The sequence below is a fragment of the Toxorhynchites rutilus genome, chromosome 3 (genome assembly GCF_029784135.1).
Source record: "Toxorhynchites rutilus septentrionalis strain SRP chromosome 3, ASM2978413v1, whole genome shotgun sequence".
Lineage (NCBI taxonomy): Eukaryota > Metazoa > Arthropoda > Insecta > Diptera > Culicidae > Toxorhynchites > Toxorhynchites rutilus.
This window is the reverse complement of record NC_073746.1, coordinates 212,331,352-212,344,297: the sequence shown is the minus strand read 5'-3', so window position 1 is coordinate 212,344,297 and position 12,946 is coordinate 212,331,352. Positions and strand designations below refer to the sequence as shown.

Genomic DNA, 12,946 nt, shown 5'->3' with positions numbered 1-12,946 from the left:
AAGCCAAATAACACGCTTTGAATGTATTCCGAGGGGCGAGCTCTAGAATATGCGTGACCACAGTGAAAGTCGAAGGAAATTTCTTTGACGAAACATCCCTCGGCCAGAACGGGGATCGAACCCGAACACCCGGCATGATAATGTGAGACGCTAACCACTCGGCCACGGGTTTACCAAAAGTAACTGCAATCTTATTCAGTCGATGACGGAACACTATGGGGAAACCGATCCCATTCACCGTCAGATAGTAGGATAGTAGGTCCCGGAATTGCAATTGTTTTACCGTTCTGACGTCTTGGGGCGAAGCCCGTTCTTTTCCTCTATTATAGTGACTTTCCACACATTCCGGCTAGTTCGTCACTCTTACTTCCATTTTTGGAAGAATGTGGGGAGTGAGAATTGAACTCGTGATCTCTGCGTGAGAGGTATGGCCAGAGGCTACGCCAGATCGCCTCCTCGAAGACCGTTTACCTCCACGTCCGCACATCTCGACATTTACGCTTCTAGAGTCGGAGTATAATTGAATGAAAAAATTCCAGAAAATATTTTTTCTTTAACTTCATTCAGTTCTAATAGTCATTTAATTCAGCCACCTCATTGATTATCGGTCTGTCAGACCTATGCGCGAATATAGGAAGCTTAACGCAGAACATAACTTATAAACAGCCCGATTCTTACTTGGTATGAACATTATGAACATTAAAAATACATAAAATTTAATTCTATCTCTTCAAAACCGCTAAATATACCGCTGATTTCTCGTTTGTTTGAGAGACCCCCTAACTCCATCAACTTCAAAGCATTTTTTTGGTTAAACTGTTATATTGATAAAATGTGCCCCACATTATATATTTTGGGTGTAATAACCGAATCTGACTTGTGGAGGCGATCTAGCGTAGTGGTAACATCCATACCTCTCACGCAGAGATCACGAGTTCAATTCTTGCTCCCGACATTCTTCCAAAAATGGAAATAAAAATTCGTATTTTGTAAATCGAGATAATCTCTTACCGAACTCGAATTTCGTTTGCGGCAAATTGCAAAAAAAATTTAAGCGTTTCTGAAACGTTTTACAAAGGAATATATCAGGGACGCGAGCAAAACCAAAAAAATTCGAAAAGCTAGAGCTAACGAAATAAAATCTTATCGACTCGATTTCTGTAATAAGGCCCTATATGAACAATCATTTGTGAGAAATAAACGTTAGTAAGTATTATTCCTTCTATTCAATTCAGTTAAAACACTTTTCATTAACTCTTTCTTTTAATAATTTTTTTATGACTGATGGTGTGATTTCAGGGAGATTCTTTCTTTGGTTTTAATTCCTGGGAATGCGAGTGTGGAAACTGTTTATTGCTTCACGAGGGAATGCAGGGCAACACTTTAGTTTTCGTGACTGATTACTAGGAACAACATAAACGCTTCGACCGTTCTGAGCAAATACAACTGACTTAGAATAAAGCAAATCTCTTCAGTAGTCCAAGCATATAACTTTTTATTAATGTTATAGATCTCTGTCATACTGATTTAGCTATTGATATATATTTCGTTCAGTTTTTATTTTTATATTTCTAACAGACTAACTTTGTTGTGTTGCTCGTTTTCGCTGGAAACAAGAGTCCTCTATCAATATCACTCAATGGGAAAACACTATGCACACATCGAGCAGTTATGTCATGAACTTCGTCTTAGAAATTCTCAGCGCATATCCTTAACCAATGATCAATCCACAGCCCAGCCGGAACTGATTTTTGGTATGATTCAAAATGCCACTTAGTGCAAATGTGAATGGCAGTGGTTGAAGTTTCTTCTCCAGGACGGCTGCCACTGACCAGTTGGTGTCGACCATTCCACGGAACACCAGCTCAGATTTGGGTAGATCAATTTGATAGCCGAGTGTAGCCACCGCTTCTTGCATTCGGAAATTAGTTTCAACTTCGACACCCAATTGAAGTTGATCGCTGGCTTTCTGGTAGTAGCACAGATGTACCCCAGCTAGTCCAATCGTTCCAGACCATGATGACAATCCGGATGTGTACCGAGCGGCTGCGGATATAATTGCAATTTGGCCACCGGGCACCTGAGAACCATACTGATAGGCTAGTTCGCCTCCTAGAGCTAAGCGGTTTGTGACCTGTAAAATTCACTTGAATTGAAGCATTTGTGCATGAAAATGCAAAGTTTTCCCACTTACCGACTGTAAATAGTGCGCGACAAGAACACCGGACTCGTTAATAATATTTGGATTGCCAACAGTAAATGAAGCGGTGTAGTCTGGACCTTTCACATCCGTCGATAGTTGTGCGGCAGTAACTTTGTTGTTCTGAATCTGAGAAGCGAATTTACAACGCACATTCGGTGCCAATTGATGAATGATATTGGCATTCAAGTTGCCAGCTGGATCGATATCACCCAATATTACGGGAAAAGCCTCGTTTGGGGATATTTGCTTTGTGCCCACGTAAGTTGCTCCAAATCGATACCCGCTTGTATTGGAAGAGTTGAGGTTAATCGTGTGTGATACCTGGAAATGATTACTCAGGCCTTTGTTGATCATAAGCTTTGCTCCCTCGAAATTGGCTGGCATAACATCTTTACACTTCTTGTGCAATTCTTCCATCGTGCCAGGATTGTCCAGTGGTTTTTCCGGCTCCAAACTTACCGCTGCAGGGAGTGGCTCGGCGGGCAGAGGTGGGAGTCCACCGGCAGCGATCGGTTTGGAAGCAGCAAGCACGTTCCCCATGTTGTCTTTGAAAATCTAGTAACCACACTGGACGCTTTCGTTTTTATCAAACAGTCTATAGCACGGTCAACAGAACGATTTTTTGTATGTCTCCTACCTTCTAATACGCATTGATTACGCAAAATTTTAACATACAAAATTATTCTTGAAAACACGGGGTTGCAAAGTGCTGCAAGGACTGTCAATGGACGTAGAAAACATTACAATTCGTTTGATAAATGTTACGTAATGGATCAGTGCTGCCAGGAAAATAGAGCTGTGCCTTATAATCTAGAAATCTACAGTAGAGCAAATAATTAATAATCGCAGCTATTGAATCTTTGGTAGTCTGAAACAAGACAGATAGTCTCGTGGTTCGCTATTTAGAAAAGATGTATGGCGAGTGGCGAGACGATAGGGTTCAGATTTGTTTATTAAATGCATGCTAGAGTTGATTCATTTAGTCAAAGAAGAAATAATACTGATATGATTTCTGCAGCGTATTGTTTGTTTCGTTGTGCCGCCACTGGTGCACAATGTGGCATTAAAATCTTCGACAGATGCTTATGTGATGTTTTTCTTCTTCTTCTTCTTAAATGGCCCTAATGTTCCTAGAAGAACTTCGCCGTCTCAACGTAGTATTGCTTGCGTCTTTTTATTGGTACTTAGTTGAGATTTCTATTCCAAATAATACGCCTTGAATGCATTCTGAGTGGCAAGTTCTAGAATACGCATGACCACCACTCGGAGGAAATTTCTTTGACGAAAAATTCCTCTGACCAGAACGGGAATCGAATCCGAACCTCCGGCATGTTAGGTGTGACGCTAACCACTCGGCCACGGGAGAAAGAAAAGATCGAAAGGGTATACTCACGTATATCAGATCATAACAGCTTGAGTAGTTGCGATCTTAAATGTTGCTCCCCATATATGTCTTCCTAAGAAACCCGCTTCATTTCCTCGAATGCACATGCCCATTTTCCTTTCCATTTCCTTAGAACCCAATAAGATCAATTCACTACAGCAGCTACACGAACTCCCCAAGATATTTATGTAGATCTTAACTGTTTAGATTTGTGTTTAAACTGTATACATGATGATTTTTTGTCTTCTTCTGCATAATTGAATAAACAGAAGAAAGAGGGTAGTAACCCAGCAAATATTAAATCGCATAACAAGCGTATATATATAACATCATATGCCCTAAAATTTGGTTGGCATTTGATGCGCCTAACTGGCATATGCATGCAAAAGTGGAGGCCATATACATACATGGCAAATGCTTACCGAATTTGTTTGGATGGAATCCCAGATCACCTACGCTCCGATATTTTCGGCAGACTATGGGAAAGTTAGATCTGATAAAATGTTCTTTACTGACGGTTCATTCATAAACGGGTCCACTGGCTTCGGCATCTTCAATGAAAATTCCAGTGCCTCTTTCAAACTCAAAGATCCTTGTTCCGTGTATGTCGCTGAACTGGGTGCGATATATTACGCATTAGGGATCATTGAAACATTGCCCATCGACCACTATTTTATTTTTTCAGACAGTCTCAGCTCAATAGAGGCAATCCGCTCAATGAAAGTTGATAAACGCTCATCTTATTTCCTAACAAGAATAAGACAACTATTGTGTGTTTTGGTCGAAAATTTTTTCAAGATTACCTTAGCATGGGATCCCTCTCATTGCTCGATTCCGGGGAATGAGAAAGCGGACTCGCTAGCTAAGGTGGGCGCTTTAGAAGGCACACTTTTTGAAAGGCAAATTGCTTATAATGAATTTTTCCACATTCCTCGTCAGTATACGCTCGTAAGTTGGCAGCGCATGTGGAGTGGTGATGAGTTCGGTCGTTGGTTACACACGATTATCCCTAAGGTCTCGACGAGTGCATGGTTCAAGGGATTGAATGTAGGTCGTGATTTCATTCGCGTGATATCTCGGCTTATGTCCAATCACTACAACCTAAACGCGCATCTCTATCGCATTGGGCTCGCAGCAAACAATCTTTGTGATTGTGGCGATGGCTACCACGACATCGAGCATGTTGTCTGGTCGTGTATCCGGTTCCATGCTGCTCGCTCTCAGCTCTCTAGAGCACTGAGAGCACAAGGCAGACAATCGGATATCCCCGTCCGGGATATCTTAGGTAGCCGGGATCCTGATCTTCTGCTTCATCTATACCTGTTCCTCAGAAACGCCGATGTCAACGTTTAATGATGTTTCCTTCGTTATGTCCCCGTTTCATATCCCTCCTATCCGATCGATAAACTTTTACTTAGTCGCGGTAATACATACACACACTCTTTACAGATGCACGGGCCGAAGGTTGTGCAGTCCACTGATTATTCAACAAGAGCTAAAGGTTGTACCGCTCATGACAACTCTACACGAGCTGATGATTGCACCGGCTAGTGACCATTCTATCCTGGATTCATCGAGTCGAGAAAGACGCACCACGCTAGATATGGGGTACAGACTAGGGGGGCGTTGCTGATTAATGGTCAGCTGCATCCCAATAGGAAGTATCCCGTGTCGGGCACACGTACAGAGCATCGAAGACTGCGACATACCAATTATGAGAACACTTGTAATACCAACCTCGAGTCAACCGCGAGTAATCGGTTACATATTACTAACATAGTCTAAGCAAACATTGTCAAAATATTGAACTCCCGGCCCCGTTAGGCTGACGCCATATGAGCCTTAATAAAATATATATTTTGGATAAAAAAAAAAAATGCAACTTTGACCGGCTATAATAGCGATTATGTTGGAATTGAATTGCGATCTAATATGAATATATTCATGAATTGTCAAAGCACCAAATACGACTTTCGCCATACTCCTATACGATTTATTACAGACATAGAAAAAAACCAATGGCGCAAAATATTTTCGTGAAATGTTTATTACAATCTCACGAATCGCCATTTTTATATATGACTATTTATGTTCGTAGAAATAATAATTGTTTGATTGACTTGTGTTGGGAGTGGAATATGAATGTTTAAAATGCCACAGATTGATGTTTGGTGAAAACTGCTCCGATGTGGGTTCGAACTCCGGTCGTCTGGATTATCATCCACCAGCTATCTCGCGCGGCTATCTGAAAATTAATTCAACAGCGGTTGAAACTTTCGAGTGCATCAGAATTTCATTGACATTTTAATATGATGTAATATGTTCTTTATTAGGATCTAATATTATTTATTGTTTCATGATTTTCTTCAGCATGCAACACGATTTGCTACAATACTGAATCGATTTAAATTATACGCTTATACGACACACAAACTGCATCAGCGTAATATACGCATATGATGCGGATTAAATATATTTTACGACAATGTACATCATAAAATTGATGTTTGTTATACCGAATTGCGACTTAATTTGATAATGGTATATAAAATCGAGTTTTTACATTTTATGCGATTTCAAATATACACGACACATATTTTGATTGATATTACAGGGTTTTCCATTTCGGGCTTCCGAAAGTATACAGCCCTGCGCTGACAACCGTTTGACATAGCTGTCAACCAAAGCGTCATATCGTTAGTTGAATGTCTGCCATTTTACAATATGGATCGTTTTAGCATTGCACAACGTGTTAATTTTGTTAAATTATACTATAAAAATGATAAAAAACCGGCAAATGTTTTTCGAGCGGATGGATTTTGGTCGTCATGGACGGCCTACAGAGCACACAATCGCTAATGTAGTGCGTAAATTCGAACAAACTGGATCCGTAGCGGATATTGTGAAACCTGTGCATCATCGTAATGTGCGTTCGGCAGAAAATATTGCTGCTGTTGCTGCCAGTGTGGAGGATGACCCGAATGTTTCGATTCAACGGCGTGCTCAGCAATTGGGCTTGTCAAACACATCATTGTGGCGAATTTTGCATTTGGACTTGCACCTACATCCATATAAAGTCCAACTGGTACAAAAATTAGAGCGTGGTGACCATGGAATGCGTCGGGCATACGTCGATTGGGTGAACGAACAACAGCAGCAAAATGCTAAATCACTAATTCTAAAGGTAGTTTAAATTTAAAGCAGCATAAGTTACGTTCATGTTGTTAATAGTTTTCTTTCCGATAGGTCATAGTAAAACTGTAAAGTAGTAAACCAAAGGTAGCGTGTTGTGCGTGTGTGTGTTCGAGTCACAGGTGATATAGACATTACAAAAATCATCGATCACAGTGCTAATTTCCACTTGCACAGTTACCCGTTCTCCCGCAGGCAATTCGGAAAAGCCACTTTATATGCCAATATATTTCGCCGCTCAAAGAGCTCGTATTCAACATCCGCAGCACGAACAGCAAAATCACCCGTAGAGCCGGTCATCAGCAGCAGGACGGCGAGGAAAGTTCGGGTCCGAGATAACCATTAAAAGGTGAACTGCAATTGCCGAGCGTTATTGTCGACGTCGCCATACAATGCGCTCAATAGACGAATAAAAGACCCCGGGGTAACAAAAGCTCGAATAAGCACACACTTACCTTAGAAAGCTTCGGATATAAGCTGCAACACAATCAAAGACCTCGGGATTATGTTGGATTGTAAATTAACCTTTCGAGACCATATATCCTACATCGTATCTAAAGCGTCTAAAACTCTTGGTTTTCTCTTCCGCGTCACAAAGGACTTCAAGGACGTACACTGCATTAAGGCTCTCTATTGCTCATTGGTACGCTCGATCCTTGAATATACATGCGTGGTTTGGTCACCGTATTACCAGAATAATGTTCAGCGAATTGATTCGATACAGCGAAAATTCGTTCGTTTCGCCTTGCGCAATTTACCGTGGAATGATCCAATAAACCTACCTAGATACGAGGATCGCTGCAAATTGATTGGACTGGACTCATTAGCTTCACGCAGGAACGTTGCCAAGGCCCTATTTACCTCCGACTTGATTTCTATTTACCTCCGACTTGAAAATAAACTAGAATTCAAATGGAAAGGAATCGGATAGCAGGAGTTAGGAAACAAATGTGAATTCGAATAAATTATATGTTACTTGTTCAATTAAATGGTACTTTACGCAAATACATGTTGATGTCCAATGCTAGCAAGGAAGGAAGCCTTGCTAGCACTTAGTTGCTAGTTGCTGATTGGGCCCCTGATTTGCCCTCAGCGGTTCAATCAAAACCCCCACTGAGTCATATCCAGCGGGCGTTAAACTATTTGAGGTGCTGGCAGAATCTGAAGAGGCATCTGACTTGCTTTAATTTTTTCCACCATTAACGTTCTGTTTTCGCTCGCCCCTTCCGTTCTTCTGTCTGATTTTTCGTATCTGTTTACTCATATGCATTCCATGAGCCACTAGCGAAATAACGGACCACTGTGTCTGAGCCCTGCTGTAACACAGTAAGTCCCCAAGCCCCCATAGGTTCCGCTAGCGACAGAGTATCATTTAAAGTAAATTTAAAGTAAATCCACCTCTCGCCCTTTGGACATGGCTTCTCAACCGGGACGCACGCCATCGAGCATTTTGGAAATTCCCGAGCCGCCCTCTGCAGTCGTGACCATCCAGCCTGCGCTCACCAGTCGTCCCGGTCCTGCTAGAGGGTCTGGCGAAGGGATTTTCCAGCTTGCTCCATACGGCAAGTATGACACACAAATCAACGGTTACTCCCCTGATGCTTCTGTACCTTTCAGTAGCCTACGCATCTATTACCAGAACGTCCGTGGATTACGTACCAAAATCGATGCTTTTTTCCTGGCTATCAGCGATGCTGATTACGACATGGTTGTGCTCACTGAGACCTGGTTAGATGATTGCATCTATTCGTCGCAACTCTTCGGGAACGGCTACTCTGTTTACAGAACGGATCGCAATGCTCAAAACAGCCGCAAATCAACGGGTGGTGGAGTATTGATTGCTGTTTCGTCTAGATACAGCTCCTATATAGATCCAACACCGGTCGACGTTACGCTTGAACCGCTCTGGATCAGGATTGAATCCATGGATAGAATCGTTAGTATTGGAGTTCTCTATTTTCCACCAAGTAGAAAGAATGACATCTCTGCTATTCGTAAACACATCGATTCAATTGGCGCAATCCATTCGAATCTCTCTCCTAACGACATTGCACTACAGTTTAGTGATTATAATCTCTGTGATATGCACTGGGCTGTTAACGAGGATGGCTACGCATCAGTTGATCTGGATCGCTCTCGACCGTGTGCTGCCAGCTGCTCATTTCTGGATGGTTTCTGCTTCCACGGCTTGTCCCAAGTTAACAGCTTGGAGAATGCAGAGAACAGGACTCTTGATCTTGTCCTCGTAAACGACATCGTGCTACCTGGTTACCAGATTAGCGAATCCGTTGAATCGCTCTCTAGGATTGATCCTCGTCATCAACCACTCGACCTAATCGTTGCATATCCAACGGCTGTAACATACGAAACAGAACGTAACGATCCTGGTTTCGATTTCAAACGGGCCAATTTTGAGCATTTATGTGCAGCATTACTCGTGGTCGACTGGAATACTCTGGACACGATTCAAGATACCGATAGAGCAGTTGGATTCTTCTCCAACGCTGTACTTCAGGCGATTACAGCACACGTTCCTTTGAAGTCTCCTCCGTGTAAACCGCCATGGTCAAACAACCGTTTACGCTTGCTGAAACGTCGTCGATCTGCTGCTCTACGTTCCTACTGCAGTCAACGATCTCAACACTCGAAGCTGCAGTTCAATCGGACCAGTAATGAGTACAGGAGATACAATGGATTTTTGTATGCCAGATACAAGATTCGTATTGAGGAGAGCCTACAGGTGAATCCAAAACGGTTCTGGTCGTTCGTCAACTCAAAGCGAAATGAAAACGGTCTCCCGACATCAATGTATCTTGACGAACTTTCTGCTGACTTGATCAGTGGAAAATGCGAACTATTTGCACGACAGTTCAAACGCGCCTTCAACAGTTATACAGCTCAACCTGAACAGGTGAGATTATCTGTCCAGGATGCTCCCCGGGATGTATATAGCGTTGAAATGTTCGAAATATCTGAACAGGATGTAGTCAAAGCAATTCAAAGGCTTAAATTCTCGTATGCCCCAGGCCCGGATGGAATTTCACCTGCAGTGTTGAAAAAATGCAGTTCTGCACTGGCCTCTCCGCTGACGAAACTTTTTAATCGATCACTGCAGCAACGTGTGTTTCCCTCGAGCTGGAAAAAATCGTACCTATTCCCCATCCACAAGAAAGGAGATAAACGAGATGCTAAAAATTATCGCGGCATTACTTCTCTTTGCGCCTGCTCGAAGCTGTTTGAGATCATTATAAATGAATCGCTTTTTGCTAGTTGCAAGCAGTACATCTCAACGAATCAGCATGGTTTCTACCCACAGAGATCCGTGAACACCAATCTAGTTGAGTTCTCATCGCGTTGTATTCGCGCCATGGATGCTGGTAACCAAGTGGATGCCGTCTACTTGGACTTGAAGGCAGCTTTTGACCGGGTTGATCATCAAATCCTTCTCGAAAAACTAGCGAAATGTGGCGTAGCCCTTGGTTTTGACGAGTGATTCGAGTCCTACCTGAAGAATCGAGCTTTGTGTGTGATAATAGGGTCACATGAGTCCGAGTCGTTCACAAACATATCTGGAGTGCCTCAGGGGAGCAATTTAGGCCCCTTACTATTCGCATTATTTATAAACGACGTGTCCTTCATCCTGCCACGTGAAACGAGACTCTTCTATGCTGATGATTCTAAGGTCTACGTTATTGTCGAAGACATAAATGATTGTCATCATCTTCAAAGCTTGCTGAACATTTTTGAGACGTGGTGTGTACGAAATTGTATGACGTTAAGCGTCGAGAAATGCCAAGTTATATCGTTCACCAGAAAGCGGAATCCCATCAATTTCTCCTACATGTTATCCGGCAAAGCCATCGAGCGGGTTCAACAAGTGCGCGACTTGGGTGTAATGCTTGACAAGGAGTTCACTTTCATCTACCACTACAACGACATCATCTCCAGGGCAAACAAGCAGCTCGGTTTTGTTCTGAAGGTAACCAATGGATTTAAGGATCCGCTTAGCTTGAAATCTCTATACTGTGCGCTGGTTCGTTCTATCCTGGAATTTGCTTCTGTTGTATGGTGCCCTTTCCCCAGCATTTGGAGCGCGCATTGAATCTGTACAAAGAAAGTTCGTACGTCGTGCTTTGAGGAATCTTCCATGGCGGAATCCAAGGGAATTGCCTCCTTACGAGGAACGCTGTAATCTGCTGCGAATTGATACTCTGGAAAACAGGCGATCTGCAGCACAAGCCATGTTTGTTGCGAAGCTGCTGAGGAACGAGATTGACTCCCCTTTCTTGCTAGCTAATCTAAACATGTATGCTCCAGAACGCACCCTACGTCATCGTGATTTCCTTAGGCTCGATTTCCGGAATAGTTTGTATGGCCAGCATGATCCGATGGAGTTTATGTCTGCTACATTCAATAAGATTTTTCACATCTTCGACTTTAATCTCGCTAGCAATGCGCTTCGGATTAGATTAAATGATTATTTCAGAATAAGTTGACACTCGCAATGCGTGTATTTGATACTGACTTGGCTAGGTCCATTAAGACAATTTGATGTCAGATGGATTAAATAAAATAAAATAAAATAAATAAAATAAAAAAATCCCCTCGGCCATTCATCCCTTGCCAGGGATCCCTTGGAATCGAAGTTACTCAACCGACTTACTTGAGGCTAAATTTTGACGCTGTTCATTTCCGGGTTTGCGACCAGCGATAGAGTTTCTCAATGATTTCATGTTTCCAATCAATCTAGGCCTTCTACAGGCTGAGAGAAGAATCTGGTACAGGTTCGAAGCTAAACATAGATTGTTGAAAACTTTTGCAATGCACTAGTTCATACACAGCAACAGATTGTTATAGGAAATATTCTCGAGGTCTAATTTTGTGGGCGCGTTCGCGTACACGGACAAGGTGAATCCTTCTGCAGGATTTGTGAAAAGAAATAGTTTTCGTTACGTTAACGGTTTTTTATTTTTGAATTTTAACTGGCTTTTGTAAAAATAGTCACTGGTCAAACCGTTTCCGGACACAGCACGTATCAATGACCTGATCAACCACTGGCTGGAATCGATAATGCTAATGGTGAGCTGATAGCAGTTTTAAAAAGGCTGAAAATGAAGAAATCGCCTGACCCTAAGCAAGTAGGTAGGTAGTTTTTAATTACAGGACCGCAATAGAGAAGTGTGGAACCCCAGACTGTCTGTGCAGAATCTTGAGAAGCTACTCTAAGAGCCGGGTGCTGATCTGGTTCCGTAGTACTCCATCCTAGGCTTATCGATTTGGAACGACATGTACGATTGTGTACTAAATCTAAATCTGACATGGGCTGAAAAGTCTCGGGATTTTTTTTGTCCCATTTGTTTATTTCAGGCTCATTAGCATTTTAGCTGTAACAAAAGAGCCGAATTTTAATCGTGTACATGTCACATGGTTATCATATCTATAATTAGTATATTACACAGCTGCCGTTTTTTCGGCGTAATAGTATTTCTTCTATACCATTGCATATGGTACATTACATAACACAGTAGCCATTTAGGCGTAAGAGAATTCCTTCTGTTCTTCCATTGTCCAGTTAGACCAGATAGCGAAGTTGATATGATCATTGTTGTTGATATATATATATATATATATATATATATATATATATATATATATGGATTTCTGTCTGTCTATCTGTCTGATTCTTATGGACTCGGAAACTACTGAACCGATTAACATGAAAATTGGTATGTAGGGGTTTTTGGGGCCGGGGAAGGTTTTCGTGATACTTTGAGACCTCTCTTCCCTCTCTAACGGGGGGCTGCATACAAATTAAACACAAATTGCTACATTACTCGAGAATTAATCAAGCAAATGAAACGAATTTTGGCATGGTTTGGAGGTTTTAGGGTGCAATAAATGACATAAATGTCATACAAATGAAACTCAATTTTCTGCATTACTCGATAATTAATCAAGCAAATGGAACCAAATTTTGCATGTGGAGGTTTTATGGTGCAATAAATGATTCTATGGTGGTGTTTAGTGCAAAATGAAGTTTTTGTTTTAATATATAACACTATTTAATTATGGTACATAAATGCACAATTTATAACAATGTGAATTGAAAAAAAAATTAACGCTTAAACTAATCGTCTCAATGACGGACCGATCCCGGTGACGTGTAG

General features: G+C 41.8%; 1 protein-coding gene across 1 annotated transcript; it reads right to left on the bottom strand.

The window, feature by feature from the left end:
• Window positions 1–1,332: 1,332 nt before the first annotated feature.
• Window positions 1,333–2,954, bottom strand: LOC129776657 (mitochondrial import receptor subunit TOM40 homolog 1-like). The gene is made up of 2 exons (XM_055782426.1): window positions 2,195–2,954; window positions 1,333–2,134 (listed from the first exon to the last, which is right to left on the bottom strand). The coding sequence occupies exons 1-2, from the start codon at window positions 2,741–2,743 to the stop codon at window positions 1,712–1,714; spliced, it is 972 nt and encodes a 323-aa protein (XP_055638401.1). The 5' UTR covers window positions 2,744–2,954; the 3' UTR covers window positions 1,333–1,711.
• Window positions 2,955–12,946: the final 9,992 nt, after the last annotated feature.